Source organism: Ananas comosus, linkage group 3 (genome assembly GCF_001540865.1).
Source record: "Ananas comosus cultivar F153 linkage group 3, ASM154086v1, whole genome shotgun sequence".
In the NCBI taxonomy this organism is placed as follows: domain Eukaryota; kingdom Viridiplantae; phylum Streptophyta; class Magnoliopsida; order Poales; family Bromeliaceae; genus Ananas; species Ananas comosus.
Genome location: NC_033623.1, coordinates 10,875,681 through 10,902,003, shown reverse-complemented (window position 1 = coordinate 10,902,003; position 26,323 = coordinate 10,875,681). Strand labels below are relative to the sequence as shown.

General features: G+C 38.9%; 1 protein-coding gene and 1 long non-coding RNA gene across 8 annotated transcripts; one reads left to right on the top strand and one right to left on the bottom strand.

The window, feature by feature from the left end:
• LOC109708153 lies at window positions 2,240–4,981 on the bottom strand. Of its 7 annotated transcripts, none has more exons than XR_002215668.1 (7): window positions 4,816–4,980; window positions 4,542–4,730; window positions 4,387–4,454; window positions 4,113–4,261; window positions 3,930–3,964; window positions 3,189–3,304; window positions 2,240–2,447 (listed from the first exon to the last, which is right to left on the bottom strand). It is a non-coding gene; the product is annotated as an uncharacterized LOC109708153 (long non-coding RNA). The 7 variants fall into 7 exon arrangements; XR_002215667.1 differs by having other exon boundaries at window positions 4,124–4,261; XR_002215665.1 differs by having other exon boundaries at window positions 3,189–3,964; window positions 4,816–4,981.
• LOC109707092 (probable LRR receptor-like serine/threonine-protein kinase At1g34110) lies at window positions 13,612–17,079 on the top strand. Its single transcript, XM_020228174.1, has 2 exons — window positions 13,612–14,480; window positions 14,820–17,079. The coding sequence occupies exons 1-2, from the start codon at window positions 14,015–14,017 to the stop codon at window positions 17,018–17,020; spliced, it is 2,667 nt and encodes an 888-aa protein (XP_020083763.1). The 5' UTR covers window positions 13,612–14,014; the 3' UTR covers window positions 17,021–17,079.

The following is a 26,323-nucleotide window of genomic DNA, read 5'->3' as shown; positions in this document are numbered from 1 at the left end:
CATCACCTCTGCGCAACGCTCCCTCGCGCAACCCTCCGCCGCCACCTCTGCGCTTCGCTCCGGCGCATCGCTCCCGTGCTTCACTCCCTTCGCGCCACCCTCCACCACCTCTTCGTAACACTTTTCGCAACACTCCCCCCAAGTTTGATTCTCACTCTTTCAAGGACCGGTGTTTCCGGTGCGTGGGACGGAACCACAGAGCAGCCGCTTGCCGAGAGCCTTTGCGGTGCGCCCTGTGCCTCAAAACGGGTCACAAGGCGCGGAGCTGCATGGATCGCCTCCCGATGGACGTCTACCGCTACATGCGCGCTCGCCCAGCTTACCTGAACGTCTTTGTTTCGGAGACAGAAGACTTCTTTGCTCGGCAGAACAAGCGCCGCAATGCACTCCTTGTGGATGTCATCCTCCCTGCGAATCTTGGCCACTTTGCTCAAGACACTATTGCCAACGGTCTAGCCAACCGTTTCGGAGGCTTCCCCATGGACTTTCTGGTGGCTCGCTACAGGGAACGAGAGTTCGTGGTGTTTCTTCCAGAATGGGTTCCAAGCGACTCCCTTGTCCGTAGGCTTAACCTCAGCCTGGGGGATATTAGATTACGATGCTATGCCTGGAATCCCTATAGTGGCGCCCGCCGTTTTCTCCTCCTTACAAAGCTTGGATCAGACTGGTATCTCTCCCCTATAAATGTTGGTCTTCCCGTACCGTTGCGGCTCTTGTCGGCGGCTTCGCCCGATTCATCAGGGCGGACGAGCACACGACTCGCATGGTAGATCTCTCCGGCTACCGCTGCCTCGTAGCCGTCAACCACCTCCATGACATACCCGAGAATCTGGAGGTCGCCTTCGGGGACGTCTCTATGTCGGTCCTAATCCAACTTGAGCGTTGGGCTCGAGACAGCGACAATGGCCGTGGTGATCCTCCCCCCCGCCCAACGAGCGAACGGACCATGTCGATCCTGACGTGAGATCCTTAGAGGTGGAGCGTCGGTACTTTGGTGAAGTACGAGCGCGGAGGCCCCTGGACGACGACGACCCTAACTCGGACGGCTCCTCTGACTCCTCCGAAATCCGAGATAGGAGGCGCTGCCGACCACCTTCACTGGGCCTCATCGCCCCCCTGGGATCGAGGTCGGTGTCGGTGACTGAGGCTTCTTCGGTCTCCCTAGGGTTTGTGCCGGTGACCGAGGCTTCTTCGGTCTCCCTGGGGTGGGGGTCGGCGCCAGTGGCCGAAGCCTCTCTAGTCTCCACGGGGTCAGGGCAGGCGCCCGCGGCCGAGGACTCTCCGGTCAGTGATGCCTCGGCTGAATCGCCGATCGGTGACGCCTCGGCTGACCGCATCCCGTACCCCAACGGCCAGATTTGCCTTTCTCCAAATCTTTCCTCCTTCGTGCAAGTTGATCTGCCTGTTAGAGAAAGTACTGGCCTGCCTGCTGATCATGCTTCCTTTTTGTCTCACCCTACTCAGCCTCGCTCACCTTTTGCCTGTTGTTGGAAGACGAGCCCTTCTGGTCAAGCCGGGATCAGCTTTTGTGGAAGCCTCGTTTATCGGGAAAAGTCCCTGCGCATTAATTCTGCTTGGAGCCTCTCCCCCTTTGGTCCAGTACTGTGCTGCTCTGTTTCAAATTTCAAACTACTTTATTTGGGCCTCTGTCCGACAGGACTGACGCGGACCCTCCTCTTCGCTGCGCTTTTATCTGGCCCACTTGTCTACCCTGCACTGGGCCCTGGGTCATTCAATTGGACCTCGGATTTTGGAAAGCCAGCGATCGGACGGGCCCACCTCTTCTCCTTGGGAAGTCAATTGCTGGACTCCACCGGTGGGCCCAACTTGGGCCTGGCCTTGGAGAGCCCGGGAAGCCAATTGCTGGACTCCACCTGTGGGCCCAACTTGGGCCTAGCCTTGGAGAGCCCAGCCTCGGCTTTCTCTGCCTGGTGCTCCCTTTGCTCGGACTCGGACCTTCCTGCCGGCCCGAGCCCTCCTGCCAGCCCAAGCCCTCCCGCCGGTCCGAGCTCGGACCTTCCTGCCTGTCACGTCCCGCTATCGCCAATTTGGTCGATCCGAGCCCGTACACAGACGCCAAACGGACAGAACCTCCTCTATCCGCCCAAGGCTCAACAACAACGAGTACATGAATAAAGAAATAAACAATTCCCAGGATAACATTTCAATATACATGGCTTGCACGAGGGCAAGCAACAAGCACAAGTGATAGTAGGCTAACTATACTGAAAATTCACTGTAATTTAAAACTTTTAACACTAAACTATATATAACTAAATAACTGAACATTTAGTTATTTACATCACTTAAATTTTCATTTACACATCTCTTTGTTCATCATTATGTACAATATGAAACCAAAATGGTATACCACTAGAACTCGGGTGCCCACTAGCTAGGCTGCTGGGCTCTTGTCGCGATCCTCAGCCACAACGTCGCGCTGGAACCTGTATGGTTAGTAGTGTGAGAACTACTAAAAGTTCCCAGTGGGTTCGGCCGCCGACCTCGCCGACTCACCCACTAGGTCTATCCAGGCATATGTAGGCAAGAAAAGTAAACTGAGATAGTAACCAACTATAATATGTAACTACTACAATACCTGTACAAAGCTGAAAGAAAGCAATATAGAAAAACTGTAAATATGCATGCATGCTTTTACTGAGTTTATCCAATTCATTTTGGTTAACCCTCTGGTTAACAATTACTCACTGACGCTATCCCAAATATCGGGGAGACGCACCTGCACCCGATGGGACCGTCAACTGGGGGAGACGCACCTCCTGGTCCAGTAAAGATGACTACTCCGGAGCTCATCGTTCAAGGAGGAGCGACCTCACTTGAACTAAACAAATGTGAGTATGATCTGATCCCCTTTTAGAGGATTCAACTGACAAACACTGTTACACTTTACTCTAACTAGTTCTTTATGCTAGTTTCACAATTCCATTTCTCGATGCTAACCAAATCTCTAGTTGAATGTCACCAAGTTTACTATTGCTATAGTCCATACATTCATAGGGTTCTATATTCACATTCTAATGTTCACATGTTCTCACTATTGATAGGAATACATACTTTCACTTGCACAATGCCAATACCCTATAATGCATGACAACAAATATAAATATGCTCAATGAATTATCATAGACATAAAAGGTGATTCAAAGACTTCGGATAGCACCACCCACCTGTAGTGGTGTCAACAACTAAGAGCTCACGTCTTGAAGTGTATCAAGAACAATATCACGCGACTCGATGCAATTAGAGACGAATTGGCTTCTACCGTAATTAATGCGTCGCCGACCTGTCGGAATATCAATTTTGACTTTCGAGCAAGTTTAACTTTCATTCAAATAAGTATAGGAGAGATTAAACCGACGTCATATTCATTTTCAACAAAACTTGCATTTCAACTTCTAAGCACTTATATACATATAGATATACTTTCCACATGTACATCAGTATAATCTCACTCTCAAACTTCTTATCAACTTTAAGATAAAGTTATCATGGTCTTAGTTCAATTTCACCTTTTAACAACTACTCATAAGTATTTACTAAAGCAAATCTCATAGAAGCCATAATACTTAAAGTTTCAGCTCAATGTTAATTTTCAGCATTATGCTGAAATCTTGCTTCATGCTGAATTTTCAGCATTTCACCTCCTCTTCGAGCATTTATTATAAGCATAGAACAATTAGTTCTTATGCTTAGAACTCTTCTAGAGTAACTAATCTAACTCCTAATCATAACATAATTATAAGTGACTTAATTTGCTGTCCAATTACATAGTTCTCAGCTCAATAACAAATACCTCTCATGCTGAAATTCAGTTCAGGCTGAATTTCAAAAATTGTGCTTCACAACTCACTTAGAAATTATCTTTATAACATTCCACTACTCAAATCAGGGATAATTTCTATTCTTACCTGAATTAGAAGCTTTCTAAGTTGCTCCCAGCATCCTAGAGTTTCATTTTTTTTAGCTTCAATTACTTAGAAATCAGCTTCAATAGTAAACAGAATTCAATGCTGAAATCTGCCTCATGACTACTCTCTTTGTAGTCATTACAGCATAGAGTACAATTAACACCCATTAGCCCAGGAACTTACATTAATCTCACCTGAGCTTGAAGTTCCACTTGGTCCTCTTTTAGTTTGGACACCAAAGAAGCTCTAATAAGGCAACAATTTCAGCTCAACCTCAAAATCTGCACCATGCTGGAATTCTGCACCATTGCTTCCCTCAATTCGAAAATTTCCTGCATACATATATTCACTTGAACCAATTAAAGGCTCCTTTAAGCTTCTTTACATGCTTACTTTATCTAGAACTCTCTCTTAAGGAGTAATTAAACTAGACCCTCGCTGAGAAGTCATTAATTACCTCAGGTTCAAAGCTTCCCAGGTTGAATTTCTCACTTCGGCAGCTTCAACAAGCCCTACACACTAAATCTGCCAATTTCAGCAGCAAACCTCAATGTTGTAACTCCTCTTTAATGAAATTACATGAACTGTAATTAATTATCGAGTACACTTTACCTTAATTTGATAATCCCTCTGGTTACTTTCAATTCCAACAACTTAAAATTTTGTTCTAAAGCTTCCTCAGCGGCAGCTCCAATTCGGCAGCTCCAACATCTTAAATTCTGCTTCATTAGCTTCCTTGGCAGCCTTTCTACCAAGGTAGCACTTTAACAACTTCCTTCTCTTGTATAGCTTCCAATTAATCTACAGCATAACACCAAGTTTAATTACCTTAGAGAACCTCTCTTAGTGCATTTAACTTGATTATTAATTGGAAACCATCTCTTACCTCTGATTATAACTTCTCCTCTGCTGGTTTCCCTACTCGTCACAACCTCAAACACCCAAGCTGTCACCCTCTCCACCAATTCCCCTAAGCTTGTAAAGAGATAAGGAAGGGGATAAAGATGAGAACCAGTGAAGAGGAGTTGGGTCCAATTACGTGGACACATGCCACTCAGCTGGAAATAGGTGATAAGCTTGACAAATTGCAACTTAACCCCTCAATTCAACATAAGTACATTTCAGCCCTGCTGCAGGTTTTAAAGGCCTGTACCTCACTGAGGTACACACCTGTACCTCACTGAGGTACACAATGCAAAATCTGCACTTGCAGAATTTTCTGGCAGCAGCAGCATTATCAACCCATTTCGTTCTTCCACCTTGCCTCGCCTCGAATATTTCTAATCACTTCCAAATCATACTAAACACTATGCCGAAGCTACTAATTAAGCTCGAAAGCAAATTAATTTTATTTTGGCCTTACTTCGACCAACTTGTTCCAAATTTAACAATGTAATCAAAATCCGACTTTTTTTTTATTTTTTTAACATCCAAGCATCTCCGGAATTTGTCATTAACTATCCTCGCACTTCCAAAATAATTCGGAGGTACTATAATTAACATTCATATCTCACTTTGATCGCGTAGGTTAAAGTTAGCGTCATAATCCGAAAATTCCCTTTCAAGTTCATTTCGCGCCCGATTTGTGCCCGAATACCCAATTACCTCCAGAGATCATTCCCACACGTCCAGAAACACTCTGGAATGATGCACATCCAATTCACATTTCACTTTAATATTCCAGATTAAAATTAGCATCGCAACCCGAAATTTTTCGTATATTACACTTGCCGCCACGAGCCACTCCTGCGGTGTCGGCTCCCCCAGCGGTTTCGAGCATCCACCCAGCGCGGCCCGAGCTCTCACCGATCCGCGCCTGTGCTCCCCCGTCGGTCCGAAGTCCCCCGCCGCATCTGCCTTTCTGCTTGTGCTCCCTCTGTTCGGACTCTAGGACCTTCCGACGGCCCGAGCCCTCGCCGGTCCAAGCTCCCCGCTCGGCCGAGCTCCTCCTCCGCCGGCCCGAGCCCTACCCGCCAGGTTCCAAGCTCCCCCGCCGCGAGTCCCCCGCCGGTTACCGAGCTCCCACGCCTGCTCGAACCAATCTGTGGAGCCCAACTTGAGGCCTGGCCTTGGATGAGCCGGCTCGGCCTGATCTTGCCTGAGTGCTCCCTCTGACCCTGGACTACGCGATCCCTCACTGTCGGCCGAGCCTCCTCGCATGGCCGAGCACCTCCCGCGGCAGTCCGCAGCTCCCCGCGATCGAGCTCCGCGCCTGCCTGTGCTCCCCGCCTAGGTCGAGCGGCTCCCCCGGCTGGCACTGTGGCTTCTCGCCAGCCCGTACCCCTGGGCTGGGGCCCCGGTCGCGGCCAGATTTTCCCCCGGCCCGCCTCCTCCGCTTGCTGGAACCCATCTGTGGACCCAACGTGGGCCTCGCCCTGGACAGTCCGGCCTCGGGCTCCCCTGATCGGTGCTCCCTCAGTCCGGGCTTGAACCCCCTGAGCTCTCATGCCAGCCCGAAGCCCCCCCGGCTCGCCCTCCCTCCCATGACGCGCCTTCCCTCCCCGGGGGTCGGAGACTACTTGCTGCCTCCCACCTTGCCTACCTCCTGTGGCCCGGCCTTGGGCTCCTTCTGTCCTACCAGCATGCTCCCCCCCTCCACTCTGCTGAGCCCTCCCCCTCCCAACTGACTGGCGGAGCCCTAACCTCCCTTAAGGTAAGCGCCAGACTCTCGAATCTGACGGATGTCAACGTGCTCGAGCGAGCAACGAACAGGAAAGCTAAACTATTGGAAGGATCCTCGTCTGAACCAGGCCGCTCCGCTCGTAATCTGTCTCGCTCTAAAATCAAGAAGAAGAGTCTTCTGCTTGGAGTAGCGATATCTGATGCTGAAGCGAAGGATCTTCAGAACTTCCTGTCCGTCGGGGTCTAATTTAACTTAGTTTCTCTCCCTTTTACTGTTCTGATGTTGCTCCTAAGGGGATCGTCTCTTTTTGATGTCTTCCTTTCTTAGTTGGAACGTTCGAGGTCTCAATGATCCTCGTAAAAGATGTCTAGTTAAATCTATCGTGTCTAGGCACTACCGTGCAGTTGTCTGTCTCCAGGAAACTAAAGTCGACTCTGTATCTCGGTCTTTTCTTAGATCATGTTGTGGCTCTAGTTTTGATAAATGTCACTTTTTGCCGGTCGTCGGGGCCTCAGGAGGTCTTATTATCTATTGGTGCTCGAGTTACTTTGCTGGGCTAGAAGTTATTGTTCGATCGTACTCTCTTACCATACGCCTCTCCCATCACGCGAGCGGCTCGACCTTCTTCATCACTAATGTTTACGGACCCCCCACCTGGGAGGGTAAGGACGCCTTCTGTTCTGAATTGGCTTCCCTCAAAGATATTTGCTGCACCAGCTGGGTCATCTGTGGGGATTTTAACTTCACCAGAAATCAAACCGAAAGGAGTGGACGTACTTGGAGTAGAAAATCCATGGAGATGTTCTCGGATCTTATCAATAACCTAAAGGTCATTGATGTTCCGCTTTCAAATCAAAGCTTCACTTGGTCTAACATGTATCGTCAACCCACCATGGCAAAACTAGACAGGTTCCTCGTCTCCACGGAATGGGACCTCTCTCACCCACTGTGCAAGGCCAAAGCCTTCCCTAGAATCACCTCTGATCATACTCCGATCCTCCTCTACTCTAGGCTCCCACCTCCGACGCGTAGATTTCGTTTTGAGAAAGTCTGGCTCACGAAAGAGGATTTTATCTCCAAAGTACCACATGGTGGAACGAAGTCAGTCCTAAAGGATCAGCGATCCTCACTATTGCTGCTAAACTGAGGCACTGCAGAGTTCGTATGAAGGAATGGTGCAAATCGAACTTTTACAATATTACCGTAGCTAAGAAGTCCCTTCTGGATGAGCTTCAGTCCATTGATCAGATGGAAGAGCTCCAAGATCTGAGCTTAGATCTCCACGATAAGAGAGAACGTATCAAATCAAACCTCACACAGATTTTGGAAGAAGAGGAAGTCCTCTGGAAAACCAGGTCCAAACAATTATGGCTCAAGGAGGGGGACGCTAATACCAAGTACTTCCATGCTGTGGCCAACGGAAGGAAACGCACCAACCCCATTGAAGTAATAGAAGATGACACTGGGAGACTGTTAAACACGGAGGATCACAAAAGATACTTTTTCTATCAGTATTTCCACCGATTGTTCGGTCAGGCAGAGAACGGACCTTCCTCCTTCGGGGATTGGAGCGCTCTCTTCCAATCCAACACGCTACTACAACCTGAGTGTCTAACTGCCCCCTTCGACATGGAGGAAGTTAAGGCTACTACTTTTCAACTTGGTAGTGATAAAGCTCCTGGACCTAATGGGTTTCCACTTATCTTCTACCAAACTTTTTGGGAAACCGTTAAAGACGACATTTACAAGATTTTCATTGATCTCCAAGGGGGCACGCTTTCCACAGCCCCGATTGACTACTCCTTCATCTGCCTCATTCCCAAGAAAGAAAGCGCGTGCCAGGCCAAGGATTTTCGCCCAATTAGTCTCATCAACGGCATCCAGAAAATTATTTCCAAAGTTCTTGCGAATAGGATTGCCCTGGTTCTACCGTCTATTATTTCTCCTTCCCAATCGGCCTTCCTCAAAGACCGACTGCTTGCGGACTCGTTCGTCAACGCCTGCAAACTAATCAGTTTGTGCTCCAAAACTAGGAAGGAATGCGTCAGTCTCAAAGCAGACTTTGAAAAGGCTTTCAACAACGTTCGGTGGCCCTTTCTGAAAGGAATCATGCTTTGGCTCGGGTTTAGTGAAAAATGGTGGTCCTGGATTGAACAGTGCGTCTGTAACGCCAAAATAGCCATCCTTGTGAACGACACTCCTACAAACTGGCTGAAAACACGAAGGGGTCTTCGGCAAGGCGACCCTCTCTCCCCCTATCTCTTCTTGATTGTTGCAGATTGTCTTTCCAGACTTTCCGACATGGCCTGCAGGAATAGCTTTCTTCGGGGAATCGGCCCAACTTCGGACTGTCAAACTATTCTGATTCAATTTGCCGACGACACGATCTTCTTCTGCGAGCCTAGGAAATTTATCCTGCGAAATTTGCGTTTCTTATGGAAATTTTATGAATGGGCCTCTGGACTCCAAATCAATATGGACAAGTCCGAACTGTACTACCTGGGCTCAAACACCTCTAGAGCTACCAGGCTTGCTAACATCCTGGGCTGCCAAGTTGGAAGCCTCCCTATCCGCTATCTGGGACTACCCCTTTGCAATAGATCTTTGCGAAAAGAGGACTGGTCGATCATTATCAACCGCATTATAAGAGAATTGAAAGGTGGAAGGCCAAGCTCCTCTCCCAAGGAGGGAGGTTGATCCTCGTGAACTCTGTCCTTTCAAATCTGCCACTTCACTTCCTCTCCGTCTTTAAAGCTCCACAATGGGCTCTGCGCCGAATTGAAGCCTTGAGGAGAGCTTTCTTTTGGTGCGGATGCACAAACATATCTGGAGGGGCATGCCTCGTAAATTGGAGGGCAGTCTGCAAAAGCAAAAAAGAAGGAGGCCTAGGAATCAAGGATTTGGCAACTATGAATACAGCGGTTTTAACTAAATGGTGGTGGCGCTTCTTTAGCGAACCAGATCTACCTTGGAAGAAGTTAGTCAAATCGATTTATTATATTAGACGCAAACCTCTTCATGAGGGCAGGGCCTTTGTGCCATATTCTCAGTGGTGGAAAAGTGTAATGCGATGCCGGGACATCTTTAAATGCGGTACAACCTACAACCTCGGAAACGGCAAAGATATTAAGATTTGGTCATCAATTTGGTACGGCGAGGCTCCCCTTCGTACTCTCTTCCCCGACATCTACGGTCATACCCGAAACAAGGAGACAACTATTGCTCAGTGCTGGGGCCCTAATGGCTGGCGGTGGCAATATATCTGCCGCGGTCCAGCAGGGCCTCTACCTGTGAACTATCATAGACAAAAGGGCCTGCTTATGGACTTGCTTCGGCCCATCCGGCCAACTCAGCTTCCGGACCTAATCAAATGGCGTTGGACCTCCAACCAAAAGTTTTCAGTCAGATCCCTTTATCACTTTCTCACGGACTCAGGCATGGTGGACCCCCTAAGTCAACATATCTGGAAATTGAATATCCCTGGCAAGATCAAAGTATTCCTATGGCTACTACTTCGTAAGAGGATCCCCACTGCAGACAGGCTCCATAAGCAAGGGTGGCTAGCGGATCAAACATGTTTTTTCTGTGCCGTTAATTTGGAAAGTTGCGACCACCTCATAAGCTCCTGTGTCTTTGTTCGCTTTATTTTGCTGAGCGTAGGCGGCTTGGAGGCTCTGACTGATCCCTCGGACGATGTGAGAGACCTCTGGTCTAAACTTATTGATCTAAGAGACGCCAAAGAGAGACTTATTTCCCCCTCCCTCCTTTCTGCCATTTGGTGAGTCGTTTGGACGAAAAGGAATAGTTTAATCTTTCGAGAGATTGCCCCCAACCCTACTCGGTGCCTGGAACGGGCAAAACTGCTGCTTGACACCTGGATCGCTCCTTGTTGACCCTGCTGGATCCCTGCTGTTTGACGCCTGTCGCTTTTACACTTTCTTTCTTCCTCTTTTGGTTTTAGTTATTTGTCGCTTTCGCTTCCCTTACCCTCATTTCCTTCTTTTTTTTGGTTTTAGTCTCTTGTCGTTTTCGTTTCTTGTCTTTGTTTTTCTGGCTTTTGACGCTCTTTCTCCCGTCGGAGGCCCCGGTTGCCTCCATTATGTAAGCCTAATTCATCCTCTAAATGAATGAAGCAGGTAGCGTGCTACCTTTTTCTCAAAAAAATACATGCATGTGTTTTGAACTTATGGTGTATCTATTATAAATTTATATTTTTATTTTACACTTACCATAGAATAAATATTTGTGCTTTATACAATATATACATATAGAGGTTTCTGTACTCGATCTAGACTCGATCCTTGTCCGATCTGTACCTAGAGATGTCAACGGGTTGGATTTAGAGCAAATTTTCAAAAAACTGAATCCAAACCCGACTACCAAACCCGAAACCCGAATCTAAACCCAATCCGATGGATTTTAAAAATCTATATCCAAACACGACCCCGACCTAAACTTAGGGGTGGAAACGAGCCGAGCTCGAGCGAGCTTATGTCATCTCAAATTCGGCTTGAAATTAATTTCGAGCTTAAATCTAGGCTCAAGCTCGGCTTGAAATTAATTCGAGCCGAACTCGAGCGAGCCTAATTTCGAGTCGAGCCGAGCTCGAGCTCTAAACGAGCCGATTGAAATTCTCGACATAATATAATCAATAGTTTAATTTTTATAGAACATTACCTATAATTTGATACAATATGTTCAATAGTTCAAAATACAAAATAATTGTAAGAAATGTGAGCTAGGGTGACTGCCTGACTGGGTGAGGGTCAGAGAGAGAGAGAGAGAGAGAGAGAGGAAAAAAAATTAGGGATTTGGAAATTTGAATATTATCATATTTTAGGGTTATGTGCAACAGTGAAAGTCTGAAAGAGAGAGTGTGTTATGTAAATTTAGAGTTGGGCTCAATTGCACGGTTGTACTTGTTGGGTTTATTTTATGGGCCAACAATAATGGCCCAAATTAAATTAAAGCCTATATATAATTAAAATACATTATATATATATATATAAATATCTATAGAGTCCGGCTACTGTACTTTTATGAGTATTGGCTCTTTTATACTCATAAGTTTTCGGCCCTTAGATTTATTTCACTGATCATTTCCATCCGTTAGATCATACTATTCAACCAACTACCCACTCAACTCTAGGGGACCACTATCATTTTAAGTGGGACCACCATCATCCTAACCACACATCCCATCAATCAACGGTTAAAAATTTATGAGTACAAGGGGGTCTATACTCATAAGAGTATAGTAGCCCCGGCCTATATATATATATATATATATTTTCGAGCTTTTCGAGCTTTTCGAGCTTTTCGAGCCTAATTCGAACGAGCCGAGTAATACTCAAGCTCGGCTTGAAATGAATTTCGAGCCTTTTATTTTGTTCAAACTCGGCTCATTTAATTTCGAGTCGAGCTCGAGCAAGCCAAATATCGAGCCGAACACGAGTCGAACGCGAGCCGGCTCGCTCGTTTGCCAGCCCTACCTAAACTTCTTCGAAACCAGAGCCCAAACCCGAACCCGAAACAATTATTTCTATTTACAATATTTTAAAATATATAACATTAAATCTAAATTTTTAAAGTATAATTCAAAAAATATATAAATAAATTCATATCTGAATCCAAATTATTTGAGTTTTTGTTTCTTATATTCATATCCAAAACTATTTCCGTTTAGAATTGAATAAATTCGTTCTTTTCAGATTTGGTTTCGGATAAAATTTCGGATATCCGTACTGGACATCCTTATCCATACTCGAGCTTATGTGGGCAGCCACTATTCAAATTCGTTCAAATAGACCCAATAAGTGCATTAATAACTTAAATATGTAGATCGAGTGCCGCCCGGATGTTAAATGACAGGGTATGTTTTTTTTACATATTTCCTTTTAGAATATTGGTATATAGTATATTAATTATTCAGACCCAACCGAATCCAAGGATTTGATTTTCTTTTAATTTTTATTTAAAAATTTTGGAAGATATATTTAGGAACAGATGTTTTTCAGCGCAATATATAACAGGTGAGAATTTGAGAGGGATATATTGATAACTAGTGAAGGACCCGCGCGTTGCGGCGGGATGATTTTGCAGAAATAAATATATAAATAAAATAAATAATAATAAAAATAAGGAGTCAAAAAATTATATAAAAAAATAACTAAAAAATAAACAACTATTGCTGTAATAAAATTATAAAAATAAATTATAAGAAAGATTAAAAAAATAAAGATAAAAATCATACTAATAAGAAATTATATATAATTATATTTATAATTATATATATTATAATTATTATTATAATTATATATAATTTTTAGAAAAATTAATTTATTGTTCTTACATTTTGCTCTCTATTCTTTCTTCTATCTATCTTATTCTTTTATTTTTATTTTTTTTACTTTTTTAATGTTTCATTTTTAAATCCTTCCTTATTTTTTATCTATTTTTAATAATTCTTTAATTCATCTTAATTAAAATTTATATTGAATACAAATAATTAACTTATTTAAAATTATTTATATATTTTAAATTTTTATAAAAATAAATAAAATTTTAATTGAATTAAAAAATTTATAAATTTTTTAATCATATATTAAGAGAACAATATTATAAAATAAAAATAAAAAAGAAAAAGTAGAAAGAGACAAAAAGAGACAAAAAAAAAAAAAAAAAAATCCCTTCTCTCTACCTTCTCTGCTCTCCTAGCTGGGCCCGCCTCTCCTCTCGCTCCTCTCCTCTCCTCTCCCCGTCCTCTCGCCCGCGCACGCGGCGGCCCGCGAGCTCGCCCGCCTGCGCGCGCCCCGCGCGCCCGCGCCCACGTGCGCCCGCCTCTCCTCTCCTCTCCCTCTCCTCTCCCCCGCGCACGTGGCCCGCCCACGTGCCGCCTGCCGCGCAGCCCGCTCGCCCGCGCCACGCGGCGGCCCCGCCACGCACGCCCGCCGGCCCGCGCCCCACGCTCGCCCCTGCCGCGCTTCGCTCGCCGCCACCTGTCCCGCCGCGCCTTGCGCCGGCTCGCGCTTCCTGCCCGCGCCCCGCGTGCCCGCGCCACGAGGCGCCCCGCCACGCGCGCCCGCCTGCCCGCGCCCCGCGCTCGCCCCTGCCCACGCCTCCACGCTCGCCACCTGTTCCAAAACTGAGAATTCATGTATGTTATTATAGATTATAGATATTATAGATTGTCTCTTTATTAAATTAGCTTTCGGCTTTTCCATAATGGTGAAGTCTAAGTCATCTTGGAAAATTAAACACCCTCGTCAACAAAGTGGGAAGCATTTTATGGTGGCATTTCGGTGCAACTTCGTGTTGACTGACTTTTTAGCCTATAAGCTTTGGTAACTATAAATCCAACGTGAGGCACTGCTAAAAAAAAAGAAAAAAAAATCGGGGAAAACAAAAAAAAAAAAAAAAAAAAAAAGAAAAAAAAGAAGAAGAAGAAGAAGAAATTCTGAGAATGGATTATTACAAAGCAATAAAAAGAGCTTTGCTGTTGTTCCTCTCGTTTGCATATGCTGTGGCATTCAAATCTTCTAATATGAGTTGCCCAGATGCCGAGAGGGAAGCACTTCTGAGGTTTGCCGGAGGTTTCAACCGAACTGCAGCTGTCTTCTTTTCTTGGGAGGGAAAAAATTGCTGCAAATGGGAAGGCGTGGAGTGCGACAACCGAACCGGACACATCGTGCATTTAGATCTTCAAGGGAGAGAACTTGTCGGCAACAAAATCAATCCTTCTTTGCTCCGTCTTAAGCAACTGAGCTATTTGGATCTCAGCAGCAATTACTTTGCAGGCATATCGATTCCCCAGTGGATCGGTTCGTTCGAGAAGTTAAACTATCTTAACATATCTCAGTCGTATTTTTTTGGGACGGTACCCGATCAGCTCGGAAATCTCTCAAGACTTCAAATTCTGGATCTTTCTGGTAATCCACTTACATTGAGTAACGCTAATTGGCTTTCTCGACTCACCTCTCTACTTCATATTGATATGAGCTATTCTTCGATTGAGAATACGTCTAATTGCCTACAAGCATTGAACATGCTTCCTTTAGTACAAGACATTCGTTTGCAGCAGTGCCAACTTGTTAACTTTCCACAATCTCTCCCGCATGTCAATTTTACCTCTCTTTCCCTTTTGGATCTTTCTTACACGTCACTTGATGATTATCCTAATAACAGCGAAGTAAATTCTAGCTTACCCGACTGGTTGTTTAGAATTACTTCCCTTCAATATCTTTATCTCACTTCAAGTGGATTTGCAGAGCTCATTCCATCTGCAATTGGAAACTTGGCTTCTCTAAAGGTGCTTGAACTGGGCAATGTTGACTTCGATGCCGGGGTGCCGTCTAGTTTGGGCAATCTCTGTGAGCTTCGCACACTAGATTTTTCAGGTTCCACAATTAATTCCCGGTTAGATGCACTCAAAGAGTCTTTTTCTGGATGTCTCCAAAATAGCTTGCGAGAGTTGTACTTAAGTAGCACATCTCTAAGTGGCAACATGCCGGATTGGATCAGTGACCTGAACAATCTAAATATTCTTGATCTTTCATTGAACTCACTTTCCGGTTCAATCCCCACCTCTTTTTGTAAACTATCCACCTTACAGGTGTTCGCTTTTTATAACAATAAGCTAAATGGCACTGTTCCGGAATGTCTTGGAAACCTTAGTGAGGTAAAATCTTTGGATCTTAGCTCCAACGCTCTCATCGGAGTTATTTCAGAATATCATTTTTCTAATCTTACAAAGTTGGAGATCATCGACCTGACTTCTAACTCGTTGGTTTTGAATCTGAGCAACAATTGGGTTCCTCCTTTCCAACTCAGTGATTTGGTCTTCCGTGGCTGTAAACTAGGCCCCCAGTTTCCCTCATGGCTTCATACTCAGAAGTCTCTAGCCAGCCTCGATCTATCTTCCACGGGGATTTCAGATTCAGTGCCAAATTGGTTTTGGAACTCAATGACCAATCTTTCTACTGTTTATCTCGCTAATAATGAGCTACATGGTGTGATACCCAACTTAATAAAATTCAGGGCTGATACAGATTTATTTATTGATTTAAGTTCCAACTTCTTTGAGGGACCAGTGCCACGTTTTCCGTCAAACACGGCACAACTAGATTTGTCAAGCAATTCATTTATGGGCCCTATTCCTGATGATATTTTCCAGCTAATGCCTAATTTAAGTGCGCTTTTGTTGTCGAGGAATAGAATAAATGGCAGGATCCCCATGTCTATTTGTAGTTCACAATTGATTACCAGATCAATCTCAAACAATAATTTATCAGGAGAGCTCCCAAACTGTCAAAATAATACTCAATTAGAAGTTTTGGATCTTTCAAATAATAATCTTTCTGGAGGAATACCCGAATGGCTTTGTGAATCGCCTCAGTTTCGATCATTGCACCTAAGGAAAAACAGTTTATCTGGAGAGCTTCCCTCATCCTTAAAGACCTGCAAGATGCTGGATACTCTTGATCTTGGCGGTAACATGTTTACAGGAAGGATACCAATCTGGCTTGGAGAGCTCTCGTCTCTCAAGATTCTTAGCTTGAAATCAAACAAGTTTGTCGGCCGAATTCCAACAGAACTCTCTAATCTTACTGCTCTCCGAATCTTAGACCTCTCAAACAACAATCTTTCAGGGCCGATACCGATGACCTTCGGCAACTTCATGGCTATGAGGAACCCTCATACAAACATTGGACCTATCCTAAACAGCACAATTGGTATTCATGATGAGAATATGATATTGGACATCAAAGGAAGAGAAGATCAATATGGTAGTGATCTTCTTTTGCAGATGACGATCTTGGATCTCTCTAGGAATAGCTTGTCGGGACGCATACCCGATGAACTAACAAATCTTCTGGGATTGTTGATATTCAACTTGTCGAGTAATGATCTAACAGGACAAATACCTTTCAAGATCGGCGATCTGACGCAACTATTATATCTGGACTTGTCGAGAAACAAGTTATCAGGAGCAATTCCTTCTAGCTTGTCCGACTTAAGCTTCTTGGAAATCTGGAACATATCGTACAACAACTTCTCAGGAAGAATTCCGATGGACACATTCACCGACCCTAACATATATGTCGGAAACCAATATCTCTGCGGATTCCAAATAAATGTGAGTTGCCCAGGTAATGAAGGCCAAGCCGAAGGCCCGACAATTGGCCAGTTAAGTCGTACTCCACCGACTGTTAATGGTCGTGCAGGATCTGATGTTTCAAAAAAGGCAGATGAAAATCGAAAAGAGATCTTACTCCTTTGCCTTATTACAATAGCAGGATTTGCAGTTGGATTTTGGCCTATTACTGGAGCCCTGTTGGTTAATAAAAGATTTAGGATTTGGTGGTTCCAATATGTAGACAGTTTGTATGATACTCTCTATGTAACCTCTAGAGTATGGTTTGCAAGACTTAAGAAAAAGATGTCAAAAATAAGCGCAACTGATGGCTAAAATGTAATGATCTGAAAATTAATCAATTTTGCTAAATAAAATCAGAATTCTCTTTTCTATATGCTGCCAAAAATTTCTCACTTGTACCAAATATGAAGGACTACTCTTGATATGGTTTTTTTATTCTTATTTTATTATATATATTTTTTTAAGAAAGTGTGCTAAAGTATTGAAAGAAAATGTATTCAATACCAAGGCATCACCTTATAGCCAGTGGGTGGAACAAAAATATTGAGCTCTTGCAATTACTCAAAGTCGTGGAAATGTGCCATGCATGATATTCCAACTTGAAGGGCCTGTTTGTTTGCTGATAAGTAATCGATTCTCACGTTAAAAATGATTTTTACTGGTCCTGAAATTCAAAAGAATAATATTTTTTCTACCACCGTTCCATGATAAAAGTCAATGGCTTTAGAAATACAATTATCCCCTTTTTTATTTATTTTTTGAAAAAAATTTCACACTAGTATATAAAAGGGAAAAAAAAAAAAAAAGTTACAGCAGATATGTTTTTTTGATTATTTTTTTCATCTCTATCTATCTTGTAAGTGACTTCATAATCACTCAGGACAAAATTAATAACCGCATTTTTTGAAAAAGTAGAGTTGCGGGCAAATATTGTTTACAAAAGCAATGAAATTAAGCATTTAATTACAGCTTAAAAGTAATTTCAGCCCTCTCTGCTTTTTTATGAGATGCACAATAAATTTTGTTGCCATTAACCTCTTCAAAGCTCAATTCATTTTGAATTGGAATTTTCTTCTTCTTTTTTTTCCAATTTGACTGGAAATTTACACTTTGCTAACGAGTTTTTCTTTTTAATTCCAAATTGGAGAAATATTGTAAGAAAAATTATATATACTGCAGCTATAATCTTTGCTACCAATTATGAGGCTATTTTCTTGTGAGCAATGATACCAGTACACCCCATAGTTAGGTGTATATTTTACTCCCACTCTATTCCAAGGTCATTAATACTTTACTTATCACATCATTTTTTTTTATTAAAAATTATTTGGATTCTGTCAGCCCTAAATTGTGAGGGGTAAGATCTACACCCTTTTTCTTGAGTGTATAAAAAGTTTTTTTTTTTTTTTATCTCTTCTTTTGAGAGGTACATTTTCATACATTATCGTGACCGTCTATAATGTATGTTCAGTATAGAGGCTATTTGACTGCACACAACTACTTATTTATAGTTTTAATTGTACATAAATTTAAATAGGTGTCCAGGCTTAGTATATTTGAGTCTAACTACTATATAATTGGAATTATACTCAAATTAACTCCAACTCCACCCATATATCAATAGTTGGGAAAAAAACGAATCACCCAACTGGTGAGAAATTAGAGACATTTTCAAACTACCAAAGAGAATAAATATACATAACTGTAGCAGTTGTAGCTATACGAAACCAAGTAAAATGAGTGAACCAAACAGTCTCGTAATTAACAATTATCTATAATAATAGACAAAAATTAACTTCACTCTTTCGGCAAGTTCTAAATCATGTGATTTAACCTAAGCAATGAAGATATATTTTTGTCTAAAAAACTTTAATCCAATTAGGGTAAGTTTCCTGCATCAAGGCCATTGGGCAAATTATACTTGGGCCTTGTTGAAGAATTAATTGATATCATGTGACGTCATCTTGTAATTAATTATCTTATTCCCCTTGTTTCCTTCTTTCTTAATTAAGATTTTTCTAATCAAATTGTGTACGTCATTGTCTAGGTTGCGTTCTAATTCGTTCATCCAGTTTCAATAACTTGTAGGTTTAGATTCATAAAATTACTGCTCCTATATACATATTTTTAAAGACTATTAATGTGTCGACAATCATATGTGATATTACAAGCAACAAATAGCATAAAAAAAAAAATCCACATTGATTAATAAAACTAGAGGAATGCTTCAATACACCATAAATATTAAAATCTAATTCTTTAATTAGTAAAGAGTATAATTGGATTTTACATGACATAACCTGTTGAGCAGGTTACCGATTTGAATTAGTTAATATAACAATATTGGAAAAAAAAAATAGTAGTATATACCAAATTTGTCACCATCCTATAAATATTAAATATTTTATTTACTTTGGTAACTTACCAAATTAGATAATACCCAATTTGTTAAGTATCCGGCTCAAAAAATATTAAATCTAAATTTAATTTTTGAAGTTGGTATTGTAATATAAAATTTTAATCTTGAAATTTATATTAAACTTTTAAATTTGAATCTAAATTGAATTTTTAATCTTAAAGCCAAAATTTAATTTTTGATTTAAATTGAAATTTTAAATTGGAACTGAAAGCTTTATTTTAAATTTGTGTTTTATATTTAAAAAAATTGAATTTGATTTATAATTAAGTTTTAAATGTTGTTTTGAATTTAAATTTACAATTTGGTTGTAATTTGAAATCCAACTACCATAGGCTTTTGAAAAGATCACAGTATTCTTAGTTGGATAAAACTGGTTTTGTAGACCATAATATTTTACAAAGACCAAAATACCCTTTAAATAGGTGCCTGGTGAATGATACCAATGCTTCAATAGTAGGTCACCTCTAGATTTATATTAAATCTAAACCACCTATTAAGAAAAATAAATGGTCAAAATTTATATGGTGTATTGAAGTATTACTCATAAAACTATATTCAGAGTGAATATACACAAATATATATCCAAAACTATATTATGGGAAGCTTGTAGGCACCTTTAAAACCAAAACAACTGTTAAATGAAATGAAACTACTGTTGCACTCTAAAAACTTAAACTAGTAAAGAACGATGTTTAAATTTTTTTATATTTAACACTTTCCCTCACGTCTAAACTCGAAACTTTTCATTAGGCTCATGATGTGGACTTAAATTAATAACTTGAATTCAGAATCTTCAATTCTAATACCATATCAAAATAATACGAAACAACCATTTTATTCTAAAAATTTAAACTAATAAAAAATAATATTTAAATAATTTTATATTTAAATAAAATAAAATAAAATTTTCACACAAAGTATCAAGACTATACAAATTTGTATTATAATCTTAATGGTCGAGGAGCAATCATAGTTATCTCTATAGTGTTTCGCTTTATTTTCTCTTCTTCTCTTTTATAATTATGCATGGAAAATTATTCTATAATTTTTTTTCGAAAAGAAAAATCCATTGATTAACAAATTTGATCATTCCCAGACAAATATTTAGCTTGGATAAATCTTGAACACCGTTATTAGAGCAGTAATCCGTCATTTAAGAAATAAAATTAAGATATTAATTATTAGGAATGATATGGCAGAATTTCAAAAATATCTAATTTATCTTGAGTTGACCATGGAGTTTTGAAAAATTCCTTAAGGGTACTTTTGAAAATAGATGGGTAAATTTAAAAGTTTTGAATAGTAGTGAATTGTATATAAACAAAGGCCCCTAATTTTTAAAATTTATTTATTGAAAACATAAGCTCCAATATAAATTTTTGTTTTATTTTTTATTGATACAAAAAGTTATTTGAAAATTTTAATTTGGTAAAAACATATAGAACTTACTTAAACTAAGGAGTATTTTGAATCCGTCGTTTATTCTTACAGATTTTGTTAACATACTTCATACAATTCTCGCAGCTATAAATTTATTAAAATAAATAATTAGCTTAAATTTTTGAAGTAAAAATATCGTTGACTGACTTGGTCAAACAAATTAAAAGATAAGATTGTAAAATTAAAATTTTGAAATATCCATAGCTAACTCAAAATAATTCATAATTCAGATAAATTCAATATATTTTTATCTTTTAATAAAGAAATAAATAAAAAATCAACCAACTTTAACAGAAGTGCAACTTCATAAAGGTTCAATGGGCCGAAAAGTGCTTTACAGTATGTGACACATTCTAACTGATAGTTGGCATCTGAGATATTAAGTTTGAAAACTAGTTCTTTTACATTTCTAAATTAGTTTATTTTTTAAAAGAAATTAATAAAATAGATAGCTTAATATCTTTCCTTCACATAAAAAAGAAAATGGTGTAACATGAATAATGTTTAACTTATATTTTGATACTTTAAAATCTTATTTCAGATATTTATTTGATGTAAAGATTTTTTTATATAATTAGAAATTAAAATTTTAATTTTTTATTTAAAATATTTTATTATTTATAATTTGTTAGGATAACATATTTGTACCTATAAGATGATTAATTGTATTCTGATAAATAAGTTAAAGAATGAATATAGTATCTATTCTAGATATTTGCCCATATATACTCTTAAGTGCTTCTTGTGTAAATTAGAATGATATTTGAAATAAAATATTCATGCATCCGAATAGAATACTAATTAACTTAAAATTGCTGCCCTACTAATTAACTTAAAATTGCTGCCCTATGGCTTAGCTTATTTTTATTTTACCATTGCGTGCTTCAAAAAGTTATACTTAACATCCTATAATTTAGCTTATTATTTTTTTATCATCTTGTGAACTCAAAAATTACATTTAATTATTAAAAAAATTTACTTAGCTATTCTATGTGATAGTATATTTTTTAGATAAAAATAAATATAATCACAAAATAACTAGTGCAACTTTGTGGGTAATATACTAAAAATGAGCTAAATCACAAGAGAGCAAATTAAATTTATACCAAAATAATTTTTAAAATAACACAAACACTATAAATAAGGAAAAAGTCTAGAATACACCAATTATATTGCCGATGTGGCGTCTCCAACTAATTAGATTATTTTCTTTTGATGATTATTAAAAAAATATTTTTATTGTACTTTTTTCCTAAAAAATGATATGATTAGCGAATTAATAATGATGTAGTATAAGTGTTATATAATCATCAATTTTTAACGGCTGATATTTTGCAAGTTTAACGGTGTAGAAGTATTCAAATCATATAAAATTTTGATAAAAAATTATTTATATTATCTACAACAAGATCAATATTTATGATCGAAAATTTTAGTGCTACATCATAATATTTTATGATATTTTTATTTTCATTCGTTGATTTTGAATTATTTCGATTACTAGGTAAATAATATCGAAAAACTGCAAAATTTATTTTCAAAATAGTTTAAATACGCTAGATTAAGTCTAACAAAGCCGATTGTCTATTTGAAAATCCCATCATCAAAATCGGAGGTCTCTATACTTCTAATAGCGCACAAGACCTTCTCTCTCTCTCTCTCTCTCTCTCTCTCTATATATATATATATATGCTTATGTGCATATATATAATTATAGAAGTTGTAATTATACGAAACGAAATAAAATAACTAAACTAATTAGTCCTATAATGTAGATGACGTAACTATTTTCTATAATAATAGACAAAAAGTAACTTCACTCTTTCAGCGGGTTCTAATTAAATCGTGCGATTGTTACTAATTAAGCAAATGAAAGATATATTTTTGAGTAAGAAATTTGAATCCAATTAGTATAAATTTCCTCCATCAAGGCCTATTGTGGTAAAAGCCAAAAAGATTTAATTTATCAGGCATAAAATACCAAAAAAGAATCGAAAAAATAGAGAAAAAAAATGAAAAGTACAATGTTTATGTGGTTTGACCACCAGCAAATATTCACGGACGAAGATGAAGTAAAACTTTATTACTGTCAAAGATAAAATACAAAATTAATATCTCTCTCAAATACCCAAATCTAAAATATATCTAAACCACACCACAATGTATGGACGAATTATCAAGCTGCGTCCGTACAGTCAGATTAATCGGCTCAGCCTCTTACCGACCTGAGATTTAGCGTGCGCACCAACAAGCCCGGCTCGCTCGGCCTTTTCAACACGCACTGTTGCGGGGAGAAACAACGATAGAAAAATATTTTATTTGTTTTCGTACATAATATTGCGTTCTGCATATTACGGTTAATGGGTTACGATATATTTTCTGAATTTTTATCGGAGAACGCAAAAGCATATTCTTATATGCGTTTCCTCAACTCCATTTTATTTAATAGTATTAGATCCAGCTCAATACCAAACTAAGCCTCTGAAACGCACACTTAATTAATCTCATATAAAGCACACCCACAAAGAATAGCCATTCGTGTATATATAGCCTCAGCTTAAGAATCCAATCCAAACTTGAGAATAATTAGAACATAGAATAGGACTCCAAAAAGGAATTGACCAATTGTAGATTGCCAGTAATTAATTTGACTCGTCTAACCGTTTGGTTCGGGTATAAGCAAGAACTAGCTGTTACAGGAATAGATATAAGTATGGGGATAAAAAAAATAGTGTTTGGATGAAAATTGGGTTGTTTCCGGGGATAAAAACAATTTTAAGTAGTTTTATATAGAAAATAAAGGTGTTGGTCAGGATAACCGAGAACTACTATTCTTGGATAAAAAAATTAGCGTTTGGATATAAAGGGGGATAACCCTAGAATTAGGATAATTATAAATTATCAGTCCTCTTAATTTTCCTCCATAAAATTTTGGGCCGTGTCGCAATTTGATTCGGGTCCAAAAAAATTCAAGACATATTTAACAAGGCCATTGGGCAATTATATATACTCGTGCCTTATTGAAGATTTAATTGATTTCATGTGACCTCTTCTTGTAATTATTTTTTTTTTTTCATTTTTTTTCCTTTTTACTTAATTAAGATTTTCCTAATCAAATGGTGCACATCATTGTTTACATTGCCTTCTAATTCGTTCGCCCAGTTTCAATGACTTTTAGGCTCAGATTCATACAATTACTGCTCCTATATTAATATTTTTAAAGATTATTCATGTAAATCTTGCAACTATAAATTTACTAAATAGTAATTAGCTTAAATTTTTAAGTCAAAGTAGTATCAACTACCTTAAATCAAATAAATTGAAAAGGTTGGATAATAAAATTAAAATTTAAAAAAATTGGACAATCGACTCAAAATAATCCATAATTCAGGTAAATTACATTCTTCTAGCAGAAATTATGCTTTTTAAATATTTTGATTTAAAAATACTTAAAGAACTATTTTGAAAGATTGTATGTAAGAATCAATGACAAAATATTATAGAGATAAAAAATTTAGATAAAGCCTGTGGGTCGAGAGGTGTTAGACACTATCCTAAAAGTAACTTGTCCCTTCACACGGCAAGTTCCGACGATTACTTCTAGCGTTACAACGACACGAGATACATAGTCAGCATGTCTCCAAGATAGTGCAATGTGAGCTACGAAAGCTCTTAGAGATCAGAAAATAGAGCAATGTAAGGAAGGAGAATCATAAAGCTCAGTTAAAGGTTCAATGAAGAAGATGAGTAGAAGAAGGAAAATCGAGTACCCCGTGTTGAATTATTAGTGCTAATCATTAATTCAAAATGCTTGAACTATTATAAATATGTAATCAATTCACTTGAAGCATATAGATATAGCACCAATAGGTTTCGATTGTGACTCGGCCCACTCAACATCACTCCACTTCGAACATGACTCGGCACAATCCAACCTCCCGCCATTTTGAACTGACTCGGCATAACCTAGGCTCCCGCCGCAAGTCGGAATTCTCACTCATTTAAGCTAATAATCTCCTTCCCCTAGCACATGCACAAATTCGTAGCATATTAGCTGAATAAATTATTTTACGAAGACTGAATTTTGGCAAAAATTGCAACAAAGATTGCTACAGAGTTACGGAGATAATCTTAATAATAGACTACTTACTATTCCCATTAAATATGGAAATAATAAAACTTTCTAATCGATGATATTATAGTTTGCCTATTAGTTGGAAATTAATGATAATTTCAGGACATCACCAACCCCTCTTACAATTTTCCAACTTCAGTAACATGATGACGATTTGAATATTTTGTATAAGAAATAAGAAAGATTTCTAGAATATAATACATTGTGAAACGAAAGATCCAAAAAGGTCAAGTTATTACAATAATATTTTATCTCATAAAAAATATGTATATATTTTACAACAGAGTTCAACAATTATTTTAATTTTTTTAACCTAATTCAGACAATTGTGAAGTGCAAGAGATTTTTGCTGTAATTTAGCCCAGAAAATAAGAAATAATATGAATAATAGAGTCAATAGTTAAAGTGCATTAATTCACTCGATCTCCATTATTTGATTTTCGTTGTGTATATAAGTTATTCTTGATGATTTTATCAATTTAATTTTATTTTTAATTAATTGGTAATAATAGCATTGCCCATTTAACTAGTGTTTTCAAGCGGAGTGTGATCAACGGAGGAGATCCTGTGAGGTGCCCAGGATTAGTGTTTCCACATGGTCTCCACGTTAAAATACAGGAGAAATAATGTCTATTAAAATATCAACAAGAAAATGCGGAAGAAATATGTTTATCAAAATATCAAAAAGAAAACGAAATGAGAGTTAACAATCCTATAAAGAGGTCTCACCACTTGCAATCAATAATTATTACATTGAATAATGTGCACTTTTGTATTTTGCTCTTTTTTTGTATTTTAAAATTTTGTTGAATCATCTGTAGAACATGATTGTATTTCTACTAAATAGTAGTTCTCTAAATTCAAATTAAACTCAAGTGAAGTATAAGTCAAGCGTTGGTCAAGTCGTCTTTAAAGTTAACTCAAGTCAAGTCAACTTTCAAGTATTTTCTGCAAAGAAAAGTCATCTTGGAAATTAATGACCTCATATTAGTATACAAGCATTCACTAACATCTTGGAAATTGATGTTATTGTCTTTTCTGCCTATAGAATTTTGTTAGCTAAGTAAAATACATGCAGTTTCAAATACTATGTTGATTCGTCACTGTCTTGATAACGCAAGGGATTACGTGACCCCTATAAATTTTCAATAATATTTGATTCATGAAATTAATATAAGCGTAGGATCTTGACTTTATTATTTTTTTTTGAAAGGAATTTGTAGAATATTGCTTATACGTTTCATCGAAGGTAATAAAAGTTACATGTAAAATGTTAGTGAATGCTTGTACGGCAAGCGACGAAGTGGGTAATAAAGTGTTATCCTCTGTTAACCTTTGGAATTCATTCCTGAGGGATTAGGGAGAAATGGAGGAGTGTGAAGCTTATTCACTGTTATCCTATTACCATGTATTTTGTATTTTGTATTTTGTATTTTGTTTACTCTCAAATAGGGTGCTCCCTGTTTAATCCCTGTCGTCTTCTTTTTTGTATTCGACGAGCCATCGGAACCGGCCACCTAAAAAAAAAAAAAAAAAGTTACATGTAAAATAAGTATAAATTATTATTGCGGGATTGAATAGGCCTGCAATAATAATTGATCTCCTAAATTGAACCCTCTAG

What these genes read in the sequence shown, in the direction of transcription:
- LOC109707092 (XM_020228174.1), top strand. Translation starts at nt 14,015, where the DNA reads ATGGATTATTACAAAGCAATAAAAAGAGCTTTGCTGTTGTTCCTCTCG. An exon ending in TCAAATTCTGGATCTTTCTG is followed by an intron (nt 14,481 to 14,819) that starts GTAATCCACTTA and finishes GTGGATTTGCAG; the next exon opens with AGCTCATTCCATCTGCAATT.